Source organism: Notolabrus celidotus, chromosome 19 (genome assembly GCF_009762535.1).
Source record: "Notolabrus celidotus isolate fNotCel1 chromosome 19, fNotCel1.pri, whole genome shotgun sequence".
In the NCBI taxonomy this organism is placed as follows: domain Eukaryota; kingdom Metazoa; phylum Chordata; class Actinopteri; order Labriformes; family Labridae; genus Notolabrus; species Notolabrus celidotus.
In genome coordinates, this window is record NC_048290.1 from 17,816,165 (window position 1) to 17,840,922 (window position 24,758).

The 24,758-nt window shown below is 41.1% G+C and overlaps 2 protein-coding genes across 2 annotated transcripts; one reads left to right on the forward strand and one right to left on the reverse strand.

Annotated features, from left to right (window-relative positions):
- Nucleotide 1: 1 nt before the first annotated feature.
- pkn3 (protein kinase N3) lies at nt 2–13,584 on the reverse strand. Its single transcript, XM_034710017.1, has 21 exons — nt 13,225–13,584; nt 10,012–10,288; nt 9,738–9,907; nt 9,519–9,642; nt 9,115–9,266; nt 8,580–8,976; nt 8,331–8,440; nt 6,297–6,440; nt 5,991–6,066; nt 5,291–5,450; nt 4,626–4,716; nt 4,372–4,433; nt 3,902–3,971; nt 3,705–3,796; nt 3,429–3,605; nt 3,282–3,344; nt 3,121–3,197; nt 2,655–2,797; nt 1,854–1,961; nt 1,650–1,730; nt 2–1,390 (listed from the first exon to the last, which is right to left on the reverse strand). The coding sequence occupies exons 1-21, from the start codon at nt 13,243–13,245 to the stop codon at nt 1,190–1,192; spliced, it is 2,796 nt and encodes a 931-aa protein (XP_034565908.1). The 5' UTR covers nt 13,246–13,584; the 3' UTR covers nt 2–1,189.
- A 1,355-nt stretch (nt 13,585–14,939) lies between these two features.
- LOC117831354 (protein SET-like) lies at nt 14,940–21,052 on the forward strand. Its single transcript, XM_034710018.1, has 8 exons — nt 14,940–15,176; nt 17,372–17,429; nt 17,515–17,657; nt 17,742–17,845; nt 17,925–18,038; nt 18,157–18,327; nt 19,926–20,060; nt 20,147–21,052. Exons 1-8 carry the CDS (start codon nt 15,107–15,109, stop codon nt 20,165–20,167), a joined length of 816 nt encoding a protein of 271 aa, XP_034565909.1. The 5' UTR covers nt 14,940–15,106; the 3' UTR covers nt 20,168–21,052.
- Nucleotides 21,053–24,758: the final 3,706 nt, after the last annotated feature.

Genomic DNA, 24,758 nt, shown 5'->3' on the forward strand with positions numbered 1-24,758 from the left:
CGGCTCTTTAAAGGTCCAGCAGATATTTAAATTTATTCATTCATACTTCTCCTTCATGTCGGTTACACTTCACACACAGGCTGGTTTGTTCTATATGATAGTGTTAAAAGTCATCAGGAAACATACAAAAAGAAAACATTCAACACTCGTCAAATATATTTACACTTTGGATCGAGAGGGCGATGCAGAGAAATATCAAACATATCAAACAGACTTATTATTGCACAGAGAGAGAGACGGTTCATTTAAAACATTTGATCTTAAACTTAAGGATGTTTTGAGTTTGTTTCCTCCTGCAGCAGAGAAACAGGCTGTACAGTCTGCAACATAATCCTCGATGGATCAAAGTGAGTTCACTAACAGTTCTTACTTTTGATCCTGATAGGCTCAAGTTGTTATTCTAAGAGTCTGCAGAGAGAGAGAGAGAGTGTTATGAAGAAGAGGATGACGTTAGGTATTGAAGCCTACAAACTCCACGGAAGTTGCTTGTTTACCACTCCCTCGATTAGGGAGTTTTTATGAGTTACTGTTCGTTACAAAAACATCTAGTTGGATCAGTTCTCCCGTTTGAAACCGAGTCTCACAATAACACAAACAAACTTGAACAAATGAGGAAGTGGTCGACCAGGAGGTCGTGTTGTTTGCGGTCAAATCTGTTTTTTTGTCTTTAAAGAGAGAGATGCATCGTTTGTGTGTGGTTATAAATCATCTTTCTCTTCCTCATAAAGCTCTCTCTCTGCAGGGATCCTTTCTGTAATGTTAGAATAACAACCTGAGCCGGTCAGGGACAAAAAGGAGACCTGTTAGTGGACTCACTTTGATCCATCAAGGATTAAGTTGCAGACATTACAGCCTGTTTCACGGCTCCAGGAGGAACGAGTCATCTAGACCACAAAATGTGGAAACTGTGGGCCAAGTTTAAAATCATCTGATTCTAGTTTAATGTTTGAAAAGAGACAAAATGTTAAAAATATTAAATGCTTGTTGAGTTCAAAGTGCAGGATCAGGTGTTTGGTGTAAACGGATAAACGACGTGGAAATATTGAGCTGCACGGACATGAAAAAGGCAGGACTGGTGTTTCTCTTTGGTCGAATCACTTTACGGCAGACTAAAGTGACGTGATGATGATGATGATGATGGTGATGGTGATGATGATGAGGCAGCAGCAGTGAGCGGTGAACACTTTGGTCATCTCATGTAAGAAAAGTCAAAGTCAGCAAAGATCTCCTGCTGCTCCTCGGTGAGGACACAGGTGGTCCGAGGGAGCGTGAGGACCGGTTTGAGGCGGGTGAATTCCTCGTCAAAGTTGCTGACGTCCTTCGGCGCTCGGATGACCGGGAGGAACGGAGGTTTCAGCTTCTTCGACAGGAGAGCGCTCCAGTCCATCGTCTGTTAGAGGAGAGTAAAAACAGGTGGAGATGTTAATGCAATCATCACACATCAACCTTCCTGATCAGTTGTCATTGTGAGTCAGTTTGCAGGATGTGAGTCCTTGTTGTTGCTGCAGCAGAGGAACGATTCATCTCTCTGACAGCACACCGTCTTTTCTGCAGCAGCTGCACAGGTTTTTATTTCTACTTGGAGAACACGATGGAGGAAACATCATAACCTGAAACGATGACTGTGTGAGGCGGTTAAAAAAACTGACCTGGAAGAATTTGTGTTTCTTGATCTGAGCAGCGTCTTCCTCTCCGGCTCCGAGTCTCATCTCAGGATTCTTCTGCAGCAGCTGAAACACGGAGAGCAAATGAAGCAGTCAGGAAAACATCAAACACATGTTAGATTATTTAGAGCTCTGAAATTAAATCCACATGACTCAGATTAGAGGTTAATTCAGTCAAGGGAAGCAAACCTTCTGGATGAGCGACACAGACTCAGGGGAAAGGAAACGAGGGTATCGCACGTCATCGTTGACGATGCTGTCGAACACTTCCTCCTCATCGTCACCTGGGAACGGAGACTGAGAGAGAAGCAGAGGGAAACACATGATGAATACTCTTTATGTTTAATAAAACCTGATCTCCTGTGTGACCTTAAACTTTTGGAAGATGTGGCTCAGAAGAACTCCTGACAGCTGGATTGATTTTCTAGTAGCATCTAAGCTTACTCTACAAGCCACCCTGAAGTTATTTGATTGATAAGTCAGCATTTCATAAGTCCAGATAGAACCCTGATTTGTAATATACATTATTATTATTTTGTTCTTTTATTCATTTTTTTTTAAGCGTATTGTACCTATTTCTATTACTGTTGTATTACTTTTATTTTTATTTTGAAGATTCATTTTTTTATGTATTTATTTCTGCATGTTTTTACTTCTTCAATTTATTTTAACTTTTCTCTTCTGAACTATGGACTTTTTTAAATAGTATTTAATTAAATGAAATAATTGTGAATTTCATTTATTTATTTTTCTTTAATGTTTATTGTATCTTTTTCTATTATTACAAATTGTATCACATAATTATTTGTTTTATTAGTTTAATTTTTGTCATTTTATTTTTATATATTTATGAATTTCCAATATTTAATTTAAATTTTGTATCTTTTTGAACTATCATTGAATGTAATATTTGTGCCTGAGATCTTCCCCTGAGTCTAACCACTGAGTTGTTGTTTTGTGTTGTTTGCTGAGTCTGATAAATAAACTCACCTCTCCCACCAGCATCTCATAGATGAGGACTCCCAGCCCCCACCAGTCCACACAGCGGGTGTAGTTGTTGTCCGTCAGAACCTCCGGGGCCAGAAACTCTGGTGTGCCACAGAAGGTGGAGGTTCGATCCCCGTGACCCATACCTGCACGAAAAGCAAACCTCTTTACACTCTACCTCCACCCGACCTCCACCGTCCTCCACCCAGCTCCTCCTTCCTGCTGTGTCTGATTCTATCAGTGTCATATGTACCATCACTGATGCTCTGTTCTTTGCTGCAGCTCTCCCTGCTTTGTCTTTTCATGCATGCACATCAAAGAGAGGGGAGGTGTGCTCTCCCCACCTGAGGCTTTGCCATTCCATTTATGCTCATGGAAGGGCAGGGAGCTCCCAGAACAGAGACATACCACCAAATATAACTCACTGCATGCTAATAATGAATTATTTTAGACCAGAGCGTCCTTCTACCTTCTTTGCACAATCCGAAGTCTGCGATCCTGACGAAGCCGTCTGCGTCCATCAGCAGGTTATCCAGCTTCAGATCCCTGATGGACAGACGGACCACAGAGTTACGATACACTCTCTCAAAATCAGGTAGAGTGTTACATGAAGAAATAAGAAGGCCTCACCTGTAAACGATTTTGTGCTGGTGGAGAAACTCGAGTCCGAGCAGCACGCAGGAAGAATAAAACCTTCAAAACAGAAAAATCAAACGTTTGAACAACTTTTAAACTCTGCGTCTATGCAGCGTGCGACTGATCACCGTTTAAACTCACAGCGTCTGTTTCTCCGTGAAGATGCTTGTGTGGATGTGCGTCATGAGGTCTCCTCCTGGCGAGTACGCCATCACAAAGCACACGTGGTCTGCCGTCTGGAAGCAGCCGTACAGGTTCACCAGGAACGGATGACGGGCGGCGTTGATCACTTCAAAGATCCGCTTTTCACACACCAGGCTGTAAATCATGAGATTTCAGGGGTTTATTTTTGTCCTAGGTGAGGTCACAGATTCAGAAGCTTCCTGTTATCTGCTCATTGGTTAATTGATGTCGTACCTGTCAACTTCGTCTCGGGTCACCACGTCTCCTTTCTTCAGAGCTTTGATGGCGTAAAGTTTCCCTGACTTCTTGAACTCAGCGAGCAGCACCTTGGATCAGGCAGCAGAAACAATTCATGAATATTCATCTGATTTATTTTAAAGGTGTTCTTTTATTTCAGAGCAGAGAGGACAGGTGGAGGAGGAGAGGCGTACCTTTCCAAAGTGACCTCGTCCCAGCACTGAGATACAGTTGAAGTCCTCCAGCTGAAGACCTTCATCTCTCCTGAAAGAGAGGACATGAGGGCATGAGTATCTCCTTTGTAACCAGCTGCTCAGATTACATCACTGCAGCTCTCTCTTTAGCCTTTGAGGAAATTAAAGTCAGTAAAGAAGAGACCACATGTCGGGGTACCAAGATCTACGTTAGGACGTCATCACGTCTCCTAAAGAGTTCCTGCTCCTGTGGGATAAATCTCCAAAAGTTCAGGAACTTTTGGAGCTGGCTGGACTATAAAGTTTCAGGTACACAGAAAAACCTAACTCCTTAAAAAGACCGGAGACTAAGAGTTCTTGACGTGAACGCTTGAGAAGTAGTTCCCTCGTCTAAAGATGTGAAAACTTTCAGGAAAAGTTGAACTCCAAACTCTGAATACGTTTCCAGATTCCTGCTCAGTGACACTGACCGTGGTGTGGGCTGGATTGAAGGTTGTCTCCTTGGCTTTGGGTTCTTACTCTCAGGAGGACTCTGGATTATAAACACGACAGGAACAAAGAGACTTCAGGTGAGTCACTCGAACACAGAGGGAAATAAAAACTGAGCAAAACAATGTAAATGTAACAAATGTAAACGTTTTTTTACTTTTTTTGCTTGATGTATTTATGAAAAGTTTCCCTGTCCAAGCTTTCATCCCTGAAACAAACCACCTCACATACACACCAGAGGAGAGTCTTTGGTGCTCTTTCTCGTGCGCTGCGGAGATCGACCCATTTGTTCTTCAGTGAAGTTCAGACTAACCGCTGAATGTTCTCTGAAAAACAACAAGAACATCTGAATCTAAAGAACATCTTTAACACTTTCTGTTGGTTTCACTTCATGTCTGAAATCCCAAACATGTTCGTGTTTTAATCGTTGGTTTTGGGTCTGCGTACAGGGATTCTTCCTGATGAGAGAAATATAAATGATCCTTTAATGAAGCTCCTTTTAACGTGGAATCCTCCTGTTCTCATAAACTTGTGTCAGAGGGCAGGTCAGAGAGAAACGTCTCCTCGGTCTCAGATTTCATGAGCGAGCAGAGGAATCGCCTCGGGTCAGCGAGGGAAGCCAAGAAGAGAAACGAATCGTTCTTTTCTGCAGTGGCTCTTTCATTAGACGTGACACAGAGAGGTTTCTGGGTCACTGTTAACAAGCACACACACACGCACCCACACACACACACATACACACACACACGCATGCACACATACGCACACATACGCACACATACACACACATACACACACATACACACACACACACACACACACACACACACACACACACACACACACACACACACACACACACACACACACACACACACACACACACACACTCCTCATTACCTCGGAGGAGACGTGATGGAGGATGCAGAGCCCGGGTTGGGGCCGGCTAACGGAGGGCTCATGGGGTCCAGAGAGCTGCAGGGAGGAAGGATGCTCATCATCAAACGGCCCCATGTGGCAAAGTTCATGTTCATCTGAGCGGCACGCAGGAAGTTCTTCCCTGAGAGGAGACAAACATAAAAACATTTAAACATTTCCCTCTTCAAACATTCAGAAAAATTTTTATAAAGTTTAAAAAAATAAAACAAAAAAATTAAAAATAAAATTGTAACAAATAAATATTTTAAAATAAATAAATACAAACAAAAATGTAGTTGCATTTAACAAAAATACAAAAACAAAATATGTTAATCGGTGTTAATGGTTGTGACTGTCAAAGCGAAATAATAGAAGATTGGCGGTTTGATCTCAGCTCCTGCAGTTACATGCTGAACTGTCCTTGAGCAAGACACTGGACCCCAAACTGCTCCCTCTGTTCAGCGGTGTGTGAATGAGATTAGCTAACACTGATGGTCCCCATCAGTATAGCAGCCTCTACCATCAGTGAGTATAAATTATTTAAATTATTTAAACTATAATCTTAATGTACCCAACAACATTAAAACAAACCTCAAAGCTCAAATTAAATCCAGATATCTCAGACCTGGGTTAAACTCTGTAGAAACATCAGACACAGAGCATGATGAGTAAACACCATTACCTTTCTCTTTGGGGAAGATCCTCCTCTGTCTCTGGAGTTTGGAGCGCCGCTCGATGACCGGGTTGATGAAGGTGACCTGGAGACAAACACAGAGTCTGATTATCATCAACGTATGGAAACGATGGAGCTGTGACATTTGGAAACCAATGTTCAGGATATTTTCTGAGGGCTTCATTCTCCTCGCTCCAATAGCAAAGTGGTTTTAAAAGAACTTTATAACATGACAGAGAACTGAAATGTGAAGTAGTGCAGTTTGATGATAAACCCTCTGCAGGTTAAAGATGAGGTTATGATGAAGGTGAGCACCTCGATGAAGAGGATGCCCTGAGGCTCCAGCTGCAGACACATCCCGTGTCGGAGGTTATCCAGGAAATCCTCCAGCCGCAGGAACTTCACGCCGCTCAGTGCTCGCCAGTCTCTCCAGTACACGGCGATCTCCAGCTCCCTGGACTATAACAGCACGAGAATCAAAGATCGATACATGCTTAATAATCATCAATTACCCTGTTCTCAAAGACTTTAATGTGACGCTTGGTGGACCACACTCTCTCTCACAGTTTGTTGTTTACATGAAAATCAGAGAGGTGGAACTTTTAATCAAATCCCCTCTGTGTTTGTACGTTTTGAAGATGGATGGAGAGAGAGAGAGAGAGAGAGAGAGAGAGAGAGAGAGAGAGAGAGAGAGAGAGAGAGAGAGAGAGAGAGAGAGAGAGAGAGAGAGAGAGAGAGAGAGAGAGGTCAAACCATGATCCATCTTTTGTTCAAACTTCACAGAAGAATGAATCCTCTCTCTGCTTTCTACTTTTGGTAGATCCACAATGAGTGTAAAAAATAGGCTAAATAAAAAGTGGCACGTGAGGAGTCCCGAATGTCAGAGTCAAAGATGAGCTGTTATAAAAAGTGTTTTTCCACGATTAGAAACTTTCGGATGCCCTCTTCATCTCTCTCCTCCTCCTCCTCCTCGTGCTCGTGCAGAGAGCAGGACTTGAGATTAACTCCACCCGGCCAGTTAAAGCAGGCTTTACGTTAAAGTGTGTAATCTCTACACTCTGCATGAGATAACCCTGATGACATCATCATGACATCATCACCATGTGTCTTCTTCTTTGGTTTAACAGACAAAGATCCTCCAGAAGAATAAACAACAGTATATGTGGTCAGTCTGTGAGCCAGAGTGAGAAACATAATCTTCACCTGTAAACGTTCTTAAACAGAGGATCAGTGTCAGGACGTGAAAAACATCATCAGAAGTCTTCAGCAGAGATGCTTCTACGAGGTTTGTGTGTTTCAAGCCAGATTAGAGCAAATGTCAGAGGATTAGCTGAGGGATTACACGAGTGGAGGGAGAGTATCAAAGACAGACCTCAGTGAAGGACAAGAAGTCGGCTTCATCGATCTAAAGCTGTTAACAGATGTTCAACATTAGAGCGAGTCAGACGTCGCAGAGCAACGAGACATCCAGACGACACGTGTCGGTGATGTTCCTTTAACACCTGCAGGTGAAGAAACTGAAGTCCTCACATTCAGAGTAGTATCAACAAATCAGGTGTCAGCAGGAAAAACAGTCTGTATGGAGAGCAACAGCAGGAGGAACACATGACCTCCTGGCTCCTGTGGTTGTTAATGTGAGGAGGATTTCTTTCTCTCTATGAACAGATATCTGCGTAAAGAGCAGCTCACAATCTGTTCTAGATCAAACATTTACACTGAGACACAAATCTGCTCGATGCTGTGTCACTAAAAACAATCAGCGTTTAGATTTCCTGACTTCCTGAAACCATAGACTGTATGGAACACATCACAAATGATGGATCCCACCATCAGGGTGGGCAGCAGGTGTTCTCAGAATTCTGACATCAAAGACAGAATTCTAGAATTCTAGAATTCAGTCTTTGATGTCAGAATTCTAGAACAAATGGAACATTCCGTGAAGAAGGTCAGAGCTAAAAAAAACATCAGTGTCTCTAATCCTCTTTAATAGACCTTCATTCAACAAATAAACATTGTAAAAGTTTTCTTCTCTTGAGGACAGACCTGACAAAGCTTGACTTTGGACTTTTGGCTAATCTGCATCATGATGTTGTTATTTCAGCAAACTTAAGACCCGTTAATTACAAGAACATCACAAGAACATCAGTTTCTGTTTCAGGTTCATACCGCTGAAGGAAGCCAGATTGAAGCCTCTGTGGAACACACGGTTTACAGTGAAACTGAGACTCAACAGAAACGGTGTTCATTGATAACATCTGAGACATCTGAGATAAATATCATCACATTGTTTTTAAAGTATTCAGGCTCAGTCCGGGTTTATAATTTGATTTTGGGTTTAGAGGGACTGACCCGTTCCAGTTCGATGCTGAAGCTCTGGTCCCAGGCTTCATTCCCCGGCTGTCTCCAGTGAGTTCGACCGACGATCCTGCTGTCCACCTTCAGCACCACGCTCACCTCAGCTGAGAAAACACACAGACACACACTGATACAGGAACTGATAACAAATATGATCACATACAATAAGGTTTTCAAAAACTGAAAGTAAACAACACGTTAATATAAAATAAAGATACTGCAGGTCACGTGAGTCCGACTTACAGGAGAGTTCGTCGGTCTTGTTGGTTTTTCCGTTGGTGCTGCGTCCTGATAGACCGGCTCTCACCTTCAGAGACTTCCCCTCTGAGGGATTCGGCGTAGAGACACTTGTCACACGACTACGGCCCGGGACGTCCTCCAACAGGTCCTGGCAGCCTTTCAGACACACCTCCAGACGCCCTGTTATACTTGCTGGTTTGAAGAAGGAGGAAGACGAGCAAGAAGAAAGGGCTTTGGATTGTTTCTTGGGTGTTCCTACTGAAGGAGACGTTCCCGACACAAGCTCCTCTCTGATGGCAGCGTGTTTGGGATGATCCAGAGGAAGCTCAGCTAAACGCTGCTCCAGAGAGAGACGCAACAAATCCACCTTCTGAGACGACTCCTCCATCCGGGCCTGAGCCTGAGAGACGACCACGGACAGAGACAGATCTTTATATCCTTAACAGAGATTTAAAAACCTTCGACATCATCCCATTATAACTTCTCAGAGCTCAAACGTTTCCCGCGTGTCCATCAGGATGAACCAGCTCGTACCCACCTCAGCCAGTATCCTGCGGTCCTGGATCTTCCTCCCGCTCAGCTGCCTCACCACATTTTTAGCTCCTTCAGCGACGGCTGATTCGATCTTCATGTGATGCATGAGTTCGGCCACACGCTGCTCCAGAGAGCCAACCGTCTCATCGGGCTGACCTGAGAGCAGAAACAGAGTGCTCCATCTTTACCCTGAAGCTGTAAACGTCTGTTAAACTACCTTCAGAAGTCTGGACCTGACCCTGATATAAAACCTGCACCTCCTGATTCAAACACTCTTCTTAAATCATGTCTGATGTGTCACATTATGGTTCCAGTTTTTACTCGAGTACAAAATTGAGTTCTCCTCATCTGAACATTGTGATGCTGGACTTGAATAAACCAGGATGGAACGTGTGTGGTCATATTTACCCTGTGGTCCTTCCCGCTCTTCGTCTCTGGCCTGACTGACTTTGATGATCTGCATCCGGAGCAGCTCGATCTTTGTGCGGCTGTCCTGCAACATTTGCTGTGCCGTGGAGAGCATTTTCCTGTCCTGGAAGATAACACAGACTTAAGACCCTCACAGACCTTCTGCTGTGCTGACCCCATGAGAACACAGACTTAAGGTCTAAAGGTTTTCATATGTACCTTTACGGAGCCGTTACTGTAGGTCTGGATCATGTTCTCTGCTCCCTGTTTGACTTTAGTCTCCATGGTGAGCTGTTTCTTCAGAGTCCGGACTCGACCGACCAGAGGTGATGTGGCCTCCTCCCACTGACAGGACTCTGCTGCCTGATGGTCCACTTCATCAGAGGAACCTGCAGAGCACAATCTGAGTCAACTGTCTGAATATAACCGTCTTATTTATCATCTTTAGTTGGGTTGATTATAATTCAGTCCAGTCCCAGTCTGGTGGATCTACCTGTGGTGCTCTGCTTCTCCGTGGCCATGGACCGTGCGTTGAGCTCCTGCAGCTCCCAGTGCAGCTTCTCCAGCTTGCGTCTCGAGGCCTTCAGCTGACCCTCCACGTTGGCCGCGCTCTTCCTGTTGGTGACGGCTCTCCGCAGCCTCTCGGCCGCCTCCTTGATCTTCAGCTCTCTCTGGATCTCCTGCCTGAGGAGAGTCCGAGCGTCCTCCAGACGCTGCTGGAACTCCGGATCCAGAATGTCGCCCTCATCCAGACCATGCAGGTTCCCGCTCTGCAAGAGATGAACACATGATCCATGATCACTCGGGTTAGTATACAGTTTTCTTTATGCATGACAGTTTACAGGAATCAACAATGTTTGCACAATGAACAACACACATTAACCCTTTAAGCTGTGCAAGAAACAACAACAACAACAACAACAACTTATATTACATGGACAAACGTAGAGGATGTTAAATGTTTGGATTTCAGCGAGATAAACACGAGATTTGATCAATCGTCCTTAAAAGAGCACGTCTGTCATTTTAAAAAGAAAAACACAACTTTTTTACATGGCAACAGTGAAGGAGACTTCCAGAATGCTGTGATCTGGAATGATTGGGGGTCTTAAAGAGACAGACGCTGAAATCAAGCTACCACAAAGCTACCAGAGGAACAATATAAGCCTAAAAATTAGCAGAATACTCTTGATGTACTTCAGGGGGGCTGGAAAGGCAAACTGTGGTTGTTACTCCTGCAGATTTACAACAATAAATGACACAGTACTGCCCCCTGGTGGATAAAGATCAGCAGAGTTTCAGTCTTTACTCGGAATCAGAAAGAACTTTATTCACAATGTATCATACACAAAACAAAGAACGAGATTTAAGACTATAGTATTGTACAGGAGAAGAATCAACAAGTGAAGCCAGAAAATATTAATCAAAAATCTAAAATCCTCCAATGAGATCAGCTCATGAAGTTTCAGATCTTTTGTAATTTGCTCCAAATAACTCCAACAGAAAGCCGTCCTCTACTTGGTGCATCTGATACAATAACCAGCATGTTGTTCAGTGAGTGTTTTCAGATTACTTAATCTAACGTGTTTCAGTTTCAGCTAGGAAGAATTCTTTGAGATCATAATCCTGTTCAACAGTTAAAATGCACCGCCCTGAAGTGACACACTCTGTCACCCCAAAGTGAAACACACTCACCAAGATTATAGAACAAACACAGGAGATTAAATCAGGACTAAGGATGCACTGATTCAGAACTCAGACTGGTCTTACACTCCTGATACAGACTCAAGCAGCTGGACTATCCTGGTCCTGGTTTTCTAAAGAAGACACCGCAGGTGGATTAAAATGAGGCAGCTTGTATTTTGAGTGGATCATGTAAATCTGAGCGTGTTACTCCGGTGCTGACTGGAGAGGACTTTCAGAGGCTGCTGCAGATTTATAAAACAGTGAGTGTCTTTGCTATTGAATCAGACGTTGATTACCCTGCTGAGCTCCAGAGGAACGGTCCAGGTTACCTCTTGATATCAGGCAGGCGTGTAATCTTTTCACTCATATTAAACGTTATGTCTCTGTGTGCATACTACAGTTTGCACCAGCAGAGCATCAGGCAGCCAGTTTACAAGGAGAAAGGAGGACAGAGTTCATTGCAACTCACAATGTTGAGAAATGTGTCGGAGTTTGTCTTACAAAGAGGGAGAAGTAATGTCTGAAGGGAACTCTTGTTACGTCTGATTTCTGGTTGTGAAGCCAGAACAAGAAATCCTAACTTATCTGATGTTCTTCCGTATGTTCATGGCAGAAATTGAGCGCTGAGACTCGATGTATTTAAACTGTAACCTGTTGTCCCTCCTCTTAAAACGTCTCTTGAACACGTCTTACAAACTGCACGTCTCTGATCTTTCTCAGAGACGGTGTAATGCTCCCACACTGCTCACATTTTCTTTCAGGTGACATCATGAAAACAGATCTGAGTGCGTCCAACAAAACATTTAGAGATCAAAGTCAGAATTATGACTTTAGAAAATGTAGAAATGAACAATATGTTTTTAATGAGGGGATCTTTATGGCGCAGGTATTCTATAATCCAATATTCGTCTTGTTTCTTAATTCTGTGTTTTTATAAGTTAGAGGAAGCCGTCTAATAAACCTTTGGTTTGATAAATGTTTCTGCTGTTTTCCAGACATGCATATTGTTTATTTACTTACTATAAACGTGCTGAGGGTGATATACAGGGGAATAATTCAGAGCGTACGATTACATCTAAATAAATATATTGATTGAAAGAAAAATAATGCTCATATATTCTGATAATATTTAAATCCCCTAAGTGAACTGGTCTAAAAAAACATAACACTAATTTAATTAAGACTCTAAAACACTAATTTCATGTAAATTTGACTTTGTACAATAACTAAAAAATCTGAAAATCTTCTTAATTTAAGTGACATGATAAAGTTACTATACAAAATGTTTATTTATGACATATAAGATAAAGTATATCAAATGTAAACATACTAAATGACTTACTCTCACTATGATTACATTATCACTCTGCTGTGAGTTAGAGTCTCTGTTACAGGCCAAAGGAGACTGTCTTTGTGTGAGAATTACAGGTATCTTTATGCAGCAGACACACCTCCTGTCAATCACAACAAGAGCAACACCTAACACACAATAAACTCACTTTAACATGAGCAAAGATTGTTCATTTTACCAGATAAAACCTGTAAAAAATAACTTTTCAAGGTTTTGTTTTGTTCCAAGTTCCTCAAAATGACTTTTTAAAACACTAAAGGATAAAGAAACTAAAGTATGTAGTGAGTTCATCTTCTGCCTCCAGCTCAGGGAGGACAAACAAATCATATTTAAATGTTGAGTTTATTTGAATAAACTATTAAAGCAGAGTCTGGGTGTTCCCATGTCCTGTCTCTGCTGATGAAACTGAGACCTTCTGGTTACAGTTATTAAAGGTTTTTGTCTGACCAGCACAAAGGCAGAGGAACTGTGAGGAGAACAAGACAAACAGGTAAATCCAGTGCACCTGTCTGTCAGTGTAACACCTGGAGAGTCATTTAACTCCAGCAAACTGAAGGAATGATGACATAACTGGTGGTTAGTTAGTGTGTGTGTGTGTGTGTGTGTGTGTGTGTGATTTCCTGAGATATTAACTGGGTTTAATGAACAGGAAGAAGGCAGTGAGCTCACCTGTAGAGCTAAACCTGACATGGTGGCTGTCAGGTGTCTGTGGCCGTCAAAGTCCGCTCCACGGGCAGCTCCCAGCGGTCTCGTTCTGGCCGGAGAGTCGGTAAAAAGCTACAGGAAGGACGGCTCGGCTCTCTCAGAGGGAAACCGAAGGCTTCATGTGGGATTCAAAGCCAGCTAAAGCCGCTCTCAGGCGCTCCGGACGGCGACAGGGCTGCTTATCATGGAAACAAATCTCAGGCAAAGTTTGAATCGAGTTTAACTGCGTCTCCACGCAGAGCTGACGTCAGGTGACGCAGGCTCGATTGGTTGGCCGGCGGTGATGATGAGGTGCTGCAGGAACCAATCAGATCAGGTCACTGGATGCACCTGCCGAAGAAGTTTTTTATTTATCATAAAAATACGGAATCAATAAACACATTAAAATGTAAAATGGGTTTGAATAAATACTCAATTAAAAACACTTACATTAATGCAATAAATTAATGTCACCCTTAATTTTTTAAATCTAAAATCCGAATTTAATTCTATAAATTTAAAGACATCCTTAGGATAAATCTCTGGAGCGTGAAAGTTTTGTGATACAACTGTAATTAAAAGAAATAAGTTTTTATCACAACAATGTTTAATTTCTCAAAAATAATAATAAGTAAAGAAAAACTAGTAGAGGCTTTTATTATATTATAATATATCAAAACATGTTATGCTATATTATATTATACAATATTACATTATATTATATAACATTATATCACATTATGGTGTATTTTATTATATTAAATCATACAATTGTATAACATGATATTAGTTTATATCATACTATATTATCTTGTTTAATATTATAATATATTAAACTATAGTAAAATATATTATGTTATGTTATCCATCCATTATCACGGGGGGCTGGAGCCTATCCCAGCTGGCTTCGGGCAGAAGGCAGGGTACACCCTGGACAAGTCGCCAACCTATCACAGGGCTAACACACAGTCTATGGGCTAACACAGAGAGACAGACGACCATTCAGAAACACACACACACACACACACACTCCTACGGCAATTCCACACAGAAAGGAACCTACCAGACCGGGGATTCGAACCAGAAACCTTCTAGCCATGAGGCATCAGTGCTATCCACTGTTATGTTATGTTATACTTTATTTCATTATACCAATACAACTAATACTTTTACTACTATGTAGTTAGCTAGCTTCTCCTTTTCTACTCGCCATCTTTAATCTCTACAACCATATTGATACATTACTTAACATAATGTACTTTCTTCTGTTCATGATTCACACGACAAACTATTCTGTCAATCGCACTGATTTTCTCATACTGTGTATGTTTTTTTGTTTTTTTAATAACCTGTTAATCACGACGACAATTCAGAAAACACTACGGCAATTCAGAAAACACTACGGCAACGATTTGCCGTAGTGTTTTCTGATTTGCCATTGTGATTTGCACTTCAGGGCCATCGTAAAATAGTGCTTATTTATTTATTTATTTAGTTAGTTAGTTAGTTAGTTAGTTAGTTAGTTAGTTAGTTAGTTAGTTAGTTAGTAAAATGCATTTTTCTGCCTTTACTCTCAATCTTTGTTAGAATTGGTGAGGAATTAAAAGTCTGACCTCAAATAGACAACAAATCTCAGTCTCAGGGTCATTTTGTTCGCAGTGTCGCCCTCCGGACAGCAGGGGGCGCTGGAGCACCATATATGAGTTCACCGACAGAAACAAGCGTGCAGAGCTGCGCTCAGTCCTCCTGCTCGTGTGCTTGAAGACACGCACTCTGTGAAAGGAACTTTAACTTTTACCGTCCAGAGGAGAGTTACAAAGCGCCCGGGATATAAATCTGTTCTGCAGCGTCTCTTTGAAGCAGCAGCATGTCGGCCTCAGCGGCGAAGGTGAGCAGGAAGGAGAACTCCAACCACGACGGAGCAGACGAGACCTCCGGTAAGAATGGCGCTGCTCCACAGAAACGCCATTTTCATTTGTTTACCGTCGATCTGCTGTCTGTAGGGGAGTGAGTTTCTCAGAGTGGAGTCAGAATCATCCTAAAAGAACACAGAGACATCTTTATGAGTTCATCCATGCTCACAAATAGAAGAGTTAATGCAGCTGCTGGACTGATTCAGCATGCTAACAAGCTAACAGCGTGCCGTTAGCTTCCTTTAGCTCCATGAAGGAGATCTTTACATAAGCTGCACACAGCGGGGGGCTGAGCTGCTGCAGATCTCACACTTTAATAAAGTTTGTATGGAGGGCGTTTCCTCATGCATGACCCTCCCTGAGGTTTGCACACATTATCAGCATGTGCAGCTCTGAGGCCGAGCACAGAGAGCTGATCCCTAACAAAGCCTGCGAGCTGCACACTGACCTCTTTAAACCCAATCATCAACTATTTACTCCCAGACAGAGTTTAATCATGGCTGTGCGTGTGTTTATAAACGTTAGTGTGTGTTTGATGAGAGTTCAGTGCAGCTCGAGGTTTGTGATGATTCGTGTGCAGCAAATAGGAGGTCTAAGAAAGAGCCTCTCATTCAAACCAGGCCGCCTTCAGCTGCAACAGGAAGCTCCAGACGGCAGGAGGCAGAGGGGCTGAGTGAACACACACACACACGCACGCACACACACACACACACACACACACACACACACACCCCTCTGGCGTCCCGCGTTATTTGACTGCAGCTCAATCCACCCTGAGATTTACTCCAGCATACTGAAATAGGAATTACTATAAGCATTAAAGAAAGATTTATACTTTATTTCACCTTTTGTAGAAAAATGCACAATTACATTTACTAAATAGGTCAAACGAGGCTGCACAATTAATCATAGTTTCACCGATTTGGCAGCAAAAATAGCAATTACTTCAGAAATGTATAAATCAGAGTTTTTCTCTCAGCTTTTAACATTTTACCTTTTTTTTTAAAAATATATTTTATTGAGAAATATGGCAAATTCACAATGACAGCAAAGACATGGAGAGTGAGTGACTATTACAACGGAATACTGTGCATCACAAGTATTGAAATACAATAATAATGATACAAGCCAAACATTACCTTTTCAATTTTTCAGTAGAACATAGAGAAAAAAAACCCACGACATATCTCCCAGCAAATATCTACATGTAGTAATAATGTTAATAATTGTTATAATAGTAATATATTTATACAACTAAATACAATAAAACAAATTAATAATCAAATAAATCTGCATTTGTAAAAAAAAAAATTAAAAAGTAAAAACTTAACCTTTTTGATGTGTTACTACTTCTGCACTATTTTCATGCAGTCAAATTCAGCTTTAAGCGTATTATAATTATAAAGGGTTTTAAAAGTGTTTAATAGAAACGGTTTATAATTTAATTGTATTAATATTATTTTTTAGTTTAAAGAAACATGATGTAGTTAAATCTTTGTATCTTCTCATCAATGAAAATCCCTGATAGAAAACACATCATAATGTCAGATTTGTTTTATTTGTGCAGCCTAATGAATAAAACTTAAAAATGATAAATAAAAAATATTTAATACATTTATTTAAATATCCTTTGTGAAAATGCTGTGGTTTGAAATGTCTTAATATGTCGTTTTAAATACTTAAAGCTCCTGTGAGAAACATTTTGCTTGTCTCTCCGTGCAGCCAGAGTTTGGCGGTTTATTCACTCATCTGTAAATCATCTTTCTGATGCCTACCACCTCTTAGAGGTTAAAAGCATCAAAAGTTGTTGCACAAATAAATCTATTCTTGTGGTGGACGGTCTGGTTTGTGTTTATAGCTCATAAAGAAGAATGAGTATTAATTTAATATTAACTAGTCCTGGACTGATAAGCTAAGTGGCTTTGGATCAGGGCCCTGTTTTTTTAAAAGCAGAATTGAGAACTGCAAAAACAAGATGCTAACTTCTGTGATCATAAGTGCAAGTGTGCACAACTGCTGTCCTGGTTTTAATGTGGTGCTAGCGATATTTGCATCACTGCAGTCAGGACGTTGATATATATATATATCAATATATTTCCCTCCTTTATTCTTTGCTCTGGCCTTTCTCACCTTGTTCTTTGCAAGAAACCATAGTGTTGTTGTTGTTGTTCTTGGCTCCTTTATTTTTATTCACCGTTTTGTTTTCTCTCTCCTTCCAGAAAAAGAGCAACAGGAAGCAATCGAACACATCGATGAAGTACAGAATGAAATCGACAGGTGAGTGTGACGTTTATCGGCTGTGATCGTTGGTTTGATGTTGAGTTCTTCTCCGACTGAACTCTTTGTCTTCTTTCCTCCTCAGACTGAACGAACAGGCGAGTGAAGAAATTTTAAAAGTAGAGCAGAAGTACAACAAATTACGCCAGCCGTTCTTTCAGAAGAGATCAGAACTCATCGCCAAAATCCCCAACTTCTGGGTCACAACATTCGTCAACCATCCACAAGGTGAGCTCCTCGGTTTGTCGGTATTTGATCATGGTCTGTGTCGATCCAGACTTCTGTTTCTAACGCCTTCTCTCTGCCGTGTAGTTTCAGCACTTCTGGGGGAGGAGGACGAAGAGGCGCTTCATTACCTGTCGAGGGTGGAGGTCACTGAGTTCGAGGACATCAAGTCTGGATACAGAATAGATTTTGTGAGTATTAATGATCCTTGTATCTGTTTGTAGAATGAAAGTGGAGCCGTTTCCTGACATGATGTTTTTATTCTTTCAGTATTTCGACGAGAACCCGTACTTTGAGAACAAAGCCCTCTCCAAAGAGTTCAACGTAAACGAGAGCGGAGACCCCGTTTCCAAATCCTCTGAAATCAAATGGAAAGCTGGAAAGGTCCGTCTTCATCTCTCATCCTGCCGTTTCTGATTTAATAAAAACACATTATTATTCTATCTCTTTGTTTTTAATACAATGACAAACTAATAAACCATCTTCTCGTTTTCCTCCTCAGGACCTGACGAAGCGTACGGGTCAAACGCCGAACAAAGCAGGGAAGAAGCGGCAGCACGAGGAGCCTGAGAGCTTCTTCACCTGGTTCACCGATCACTCGGATGCCGGCGCAGACGAGCTCGGGGAAGTCATCAAGGACGACATCTGGCCCAACCCGCTGCAGTACTACCTGGTAAACACAGAACGCCATCTCACCGTTTAAGAGTCAGTGTTTACAGACTTTAACTTGACGACTGTTAAAGATTATCACAAACAGAAGAGGAGAAACAGAAGTTGTATTAGTTAGGTGTCAGGCTACAAATCTTAAGGCTTCCACGCAGAGTGAAACAGTAATACTTCCTGGTGTTGGTCAGTATCAGCTCCAAATCATCATTTCTTTAAGTGTGACAGGCAAAGAAATGTATGCTTTTATTTTACCTTAGAGGAAAACCACTCCGTGATGAAACCAAATCCCATTTACTCCGTCATCATAACATTTACGCCCCATCGATGAGGAACTTGGACTCTTATAAGGTGTCGCACAAAGTCTTCCAACACCCAAACAAAGACAGGCAGCAAAAGTGAGCACATTACCGGGGTTATGAAGTCAGTTCCAACGCTGTTTCAGAGCCAGTACTTAATCTGGATCCAGGTCTTTGTGTTCCGACCCTAACCCAGGAAAAAAACAGTTTGAGAGTAGCACCAACTCCTCACTCGACTAGAAGAAGAACAGCTTACAGCAGGAGGTGGAGGCGGGGTTAGGAGGCAATCAAGTTCACAAAATCTGAACTAGCACCAGGGTTGCTTTAGAGGAGAAGGGAGGCTCCGATATCCTGGGACCTCCCCCCTCCGTATTCACAGAGCAACATGCACGAGAGGAGAGAAACAGAGAAAGAGGGCAGAGAAGGCAATGAGTCTTCCCTGCAGGGTTAGACTGTACGCTCTGTCTCCCCTTACTCCTTCATATTTATGAGAGAGGACAAAACAGTCTTTAGGGGGAAGTTATGAAGAGGAGAGAGAAGAGAGAGCTAGAAAGACAAGATTGTTTCACCTCTGCTAGGTTAGGCTGCACTCCCCGTCTCCCCCTACTTCTTCATATTCATGAGGGAAGAGGAGAAGGAACAAAACCGTCTTATTAGGAGATGTTAGAAAGAGGAAGAGATGCTTGTATGGGTTAGACTGCACGCTCTACCTCCCCTAACCTCTCCAGTCTAATGTGGCACGAGGGGAGAGGAAACAAGGAAAGGAGTCTGTAGATAGAGGTTGATGCTGCACAGACGATTTAATTAAAAAAAAAATTCTATTGTTATTTATCTAATTTCATTTTTACTTATTTAAACAAATTCTTGGTTGTACTTATTTCTGTGTTGCTGCAACAACCGAATTCCCCCCCCAGGGTCAATAAAGTAATATCTTATCTTAATGTCATTCATGACACACTGATGCCATACAACACGCCTGCGGAGTGTCCCATAGAAATAAGAGACAGTCTTTAAATCAGCTTCTCTGCATGCGTGGAAGTTCAACACATGAGGCAAGTAAAGCCGAGCTGCTTATATTGTATGCATCAGAAGTGTGTCAAAATGATTCCTCAATTTCTCCCAGAGCTGCATGTACGCCACGTTTTACTCTCTAGAGTTTGCAGGACTTCAGAAAAGTTACTTCAGCGTGATAGGAAGCTACTGAATCCAAGAAAACCTACTTAAAGATGAAAATTGTTAGCTTTTTTGCAATCAATTAAAAACAGTATTTTGTGTTCTTCAAGTTTTCTAATCACTGAGTCTTTCTAAGGTCCCTGACATGGAGGACGAGGAAGGAGACGGTGATGACGACGATGAGGAAGAGGAGGGTCTGGAAGATATCGACGAGGGCGAAGAGGAGGAAGGTGAAGATGAAGACGAGGACGGTGATGGAGAGGATGGAGAGGTAAAGATGCTGGAAGAGAAGAACTTTGAAGATGTATCAGAGATAAGTAAAGGACCGGTCTGATGATGATCTTGTTTTGTTTTCAGGACGACGGCGAGGACGACTAGACGTCTCCACTGACTTCCTCGTCCTCCCTCTGTGATCATCCTTCAAACCTCGGGAGCAAAATACTTTCTTTGTTTTTTTGGGGCGGGGTGGGATTTGTAAAAAAAAAAAAATGATTCCTGTGTGTCGTCAGCATGTCTGCCCCTCGTCGGGCCGCGGCCAGACGGGGGCGGCCCTCAAAGTCTCACTCGTCATTGTTTCCCTACATCTCCCAAAGACATGCAAAAGAATAAAAAAAATTTGTAGCATTCTGCACGTCATACCTACGTAGATTTAAAATACGTACAATAGCAATTTCTATGTAAAATATGGATTCTGTTGAAGTTGTGAGTTCAATAAATAAGCCATGGTGCAGTGATAACTTAATCATAGCATCCTTAGCCACTTTTATATATATATATATACATGTATATTATAATATATCCAGTGGTGGGGACGAAGGCTTATTATTAGAAGTTGCATTTTCCTTTGTGACTTATTGTACTAATGGAACTGATGAAAGCACCAGCTCGTTCCTTTCAACCATTGTAAATGTTTTTGGGGTTTTCATGTTTCTTGGTGGGACAGGTGTGCACAGGTAACCGGGGCGGGGGCGGGGCGAGGGAGGAGAGGTGGGGCAGCGGGACTCTGACAACAACCCTGGACGTCTGTTTGAGGATTTTTTGTTTTTCAGGCACCCACAACAAACGTTTGAATTGTACATTTTTTTATATAAACAACCTAAAACTTTGGAGCTTGGCTTAACATTTTGAAGATGGGAGATGAAAAGGTTTCTGTGGAGTCCTCTCTGTGGAGTCTGCAGCTTTCTCCTGTTCTGCTGGAAACCTGTTCACAGTAAATTAAGTGTACCAGTTGCTTTGTTACAATAAATAAATGTATACATGATGTCAGAGTGTTTTGATCATGCACAGACATTTCAACATGCTTTTATTATCAAACAGAAGAGTGAGGTTTAACTCTTTAAATGTCACCACGGTGAGGAAAGTAGATTTATCTACTTTAAGACAAACAGATTAAAAGGACAGTTTATTCTAACAGGTTTCTGTGGATTTCATTGATCATATTATGGTCTTCTGTAAACTATCCGCTCTTTATTATGATTATTGTTAACTCTTAAAGTTCAGATCTGTCATCCTAACGCTCCAGACTTTGTCCCCAGTGAGTTTTAAATAAACTGCGAGCTTACTCAGGTTTTGAAATACGTTTTGGGTTGAATTTTATGTTTTCATCATAGAAAATCTGCACAAATTCAAATGTTGCATTTTGAAAAACTTAATAAAGGGTTTTTCATGTTATAAATAATTATTTTGTAGGATTTTTAGTATTTGGGTCGATTCAAAACAAAAAATGAAGATCGTAAACTTATAAGCTGAGCAAGGCTGCAGAGGATCACATCTTAAAGCATATAACTCAATAAAGAGAGCAAATATAAGGTAGCACATTACAGGGATGATAAATGCACCTAACTGATGTTAACTAATGTGTGATGAACATAAGCTGAGCAACCGCGGGGGCAGAGGGTGTGGCCGCCCCAGGGCCCAAGTTCAGCAGGGGCCCCCTACTGAGTTACTTTTGGACAGGACCGGAACAGCCCATGTCTGTCCATGTCCACAGTCTGTGTTGTAATTAAAAAACACACACACATCTATTATCAATTTAAAGCAACCTCCCGTTGTCGTTCAGTTAATAATCCCCAGAAATCCATATATACACTAACACCTGAAAACGCACATGGCATGACCATTCAAAATGATTTATCTTATGTTTAAAGGTGGGCCCATGAAATGCTCAAGCTTAGGCATGCAAACCACAACCATGCTCAACGCATGCCCACGTAGAGGTACACTGCTAAATAATTCAAACAAACAAATTACAAACAAATATCAATAATAATAGCCCTGGAGGCAATTTAAGGTTAGAGTTGTGATTAGCGTCAGGGTTGTGATTAGGGTTAGGGTTAGGGTTGTCATTAGGGTTAGGGTTGTGATTAGGGTTAGGGTTATGATCAGGGTTATGGTTGTGATTAGGGTTAGGGTTATGATCAGGGTTATGGTTGTGGTTAGGGTTAGGATTAGGGTTAGGGTTGTGATTAGGGTTAGGGTTTAGGGTTAGGATTAGGGTTAGGGTTTAGGGTTAGGATTAGGGTTAGGGTTGTGATTAGGATTAGGGTCAGGGTTATGATTAGGGTAATGGTTAGGGTTGTTATAAGGGTTAGGGTTATGCTCTGCCCCTGGTGATGAACAATGATTAAATGCAGGATGGATCAGAAGTTTCTGTTGCACACAAATCATCATGCCACTTTAGCTCTATTTGATTAAAGTAAAAGACAAATGTATTTTTTTGTGTCATAAGAAGTAACCCCTTACATCACAAGGGTTACAGTCAAATTATCTAAACTACAGGTGTTTAAAATTGTGTTTCAGATCCTTGATTTTGCTCTGGGGAGAGAAAAGCAGTGAAATGTTTACCATTCTTATCCAGATTGGAGGATATGGTGGAACTTAATTAACCTTGCCTAACATAAAGGAATATCAAGTAAAAATGAAATTAAAAGAGTATATCATAAAGCATAGAGGACGAGGGTTGAATTCAAGAAAACAGTGCTTAATACAGGATCAATATAGGTGTGATAAGTTAAAGAACCAGGGAATATTTAAAAAAAGTAAAAGCTGATTTTCAGATGTAAACACTGATACAAGAAACTTCAATAAAGTTACAGAAATAAATGTCTATCGAAGTAATACTTGTTTTTTATTACTACCTCTATTTTTAAATTGATTACATAACTTAAAGATACATAATATTATAATTAACACAGTAAATATAACATGAAGAACATTAGTATTATAGTAGTATTAGTTTAAAAAGAAACGACTTCAATATGTCATCGCTCCAATTCTCTCTCTTTGTAAGAATAAAGCATGTGAGGCTCCCCTCCGGCCACCAGGGGGCAGACTAAACACAGCAGTTCACAGCAGAGATGAGGAACAAAATGACCTTGGATAGACTGTATAAATATATATTTATAATATATATATATTATTTTACTTATTATATTTATTAGCCATGGTATTTACGTTAAACTTGACTTATTGACATATTGTGTAAAACGTTTTAGAGATTAATAAATAATCCTTGGAATTTAAAACAAATGTCCAAAAACGACAATTTAGACCCAGAACAGACACAGGGTTAAGCATTAAGCTGACCCTGATGTCATGGTTCTTACTGAATCGTGGTTAAAACAGGGTATTTGCGATTCTGATGTAGCAATTAATGACTACACTTTATTTAGAATTGTTCTAAAGGAGGGGTTGTGGCTGTCTATGTCAAATCCAGTTTTTCTGTCTCCCTCTTACATGCTGTCCCAAACTGTTATGAATTTATTGCACTGGAAATAATACTGGCAGCCAATTATTCTTTTATTGTAATTGGTGTATACAGGCCCCCTTCAGCGGTTACTAGTACCTTTACTGAATTGGCAAAGTTGCTTTCTAAATATGTTCACAGAGAGGTTATTACCCTAGGTGACTTCAACATTGACTGGCTCTCTGACTCCTCCTACCACTTTAAAAACATCTGTTGCAGTCTTAATCTCTCTCAATTCATCTCCGAGACCACAAGACCTAATCTCCCTCAGAACTCTACATTATTTGATCTGATCCTCTCATACAGAAGTGATAAAATCACCTCTGCAGGTGTCTTTGAACTTGGTGTTAGTGATCACTGTCCGGTCATTTTTATTACACAAAAATACTTAAAGCTACAATTCCATAAAAAGCTGAAAATGAATATAAATTGTTTTTAAAATTTGAGCACAAATATCAATCATCGTTATAATAAAAAATGAAAAAAGTTTGTATTGCCGTCCTAAAGAGAGCCGGAAGTGACCGCGGGTATCTATCTTATACTATTTCTTATTCTTCTTTTACAGTGGTCCAGATCCAGATAGATACCAAGCGGCAACCTCCGGTTCATACACACTCTGCAAACAGTATTTGATTCTACATGAGACTCTCTCTACAAACAGTATGACAAATACAGAAATAAAACCATAAGGAAGAACATATCTTTTCAAGAATTTATTTATAATTGATTAATTATTTTGTATTTATTTTGTGTGGGATAAACCGGAGTGACCCGGAGAAAACCACTTGGTGTGGCGTGGCAGGGTAAGAAGGGGAGGTGAGGAAGGTGACAGAGAGAGAGAGAGAGAGAGAGAGAGAGAGAGAGAGAGAGAGAGAGAGAGAAGAGGAGCATGGAAAGAGGGAGCTATTGTTGCTCTTCAGCAGCCTCTTCCACCTTTCTGTTCCTGTTTCTTTTCTTCCTGAACCTCCAGAAACTTTTCTTCTCTCCATTCTCCTCTTCTTTTTTCTTCTCATCCTTCTCTTTTTGTTTCTTTTCTTCCTTCTCCCTCTTCTGTTGTTTCTTCAGCTCCTTCTCTGCCTCTACCATACATCTCTTTTCTTCCTCTGCTTCCTCTCTTTGTCTATTTTCCTCCTCCTGTTTCTTGTCCTTCAGCTCCTTCTTTTTCTCGCTTAGTCTTTTCCTCAGTATCTTCTCCTCGTTCGTTTCCCTTTTCAAGATCCTGGT

What these genes read in the sequence shown, in the direction of transcription:
- pkn3 (XM_034710017.1), bottom strand. Translation starts at nt 13,245, where the DNA reads ATGTCAGGTTTAGCTCTACAG. An exon ending in TCCATCACGTCTCCTCCGAG is followed by an intron (nt 4,717 to 5,290) that starts GTAATGAGGAGT and finishes GTTGTTTTTCAG; the next exon opens with AGAACATTCAGCGGTTAGTC. An exon ending in AGAAACACAAATTCTTCCAG is followed by an intron (nt 1,391 to 1,649) that starts GTCAGTTTTTTT and finishes CTCCTCTAACAG; the next exon opens with ACGATGGACTGGAGCGCTCT.
- LOC117831354 (XM_034710018.1), top strand. Translation starts at nt 15,107, where the DNA reads ATGTCGGCCTCAGCGGCGAAGGTGAGCAGGAAGGAGAACTCCAACCAC. An exon ending in GTACAGAATGAAATCGACAG is followed by an intron (nt 17,430 to 17,514) that starts GTGAGTGTGACG and finishes TTTCCTCCTCAG; the next exon opens with ACTGAACGAACAGGCGAGTG. An exon ending in GTGATGGAGAGGATGGAGAG is followed by an intron (nt 20,061 to 20,146) that starts GTAAAGATGCTG and finishes TTTTGTTTTCAG; the next exon opens with GACGACGGCGAGGACGACTA.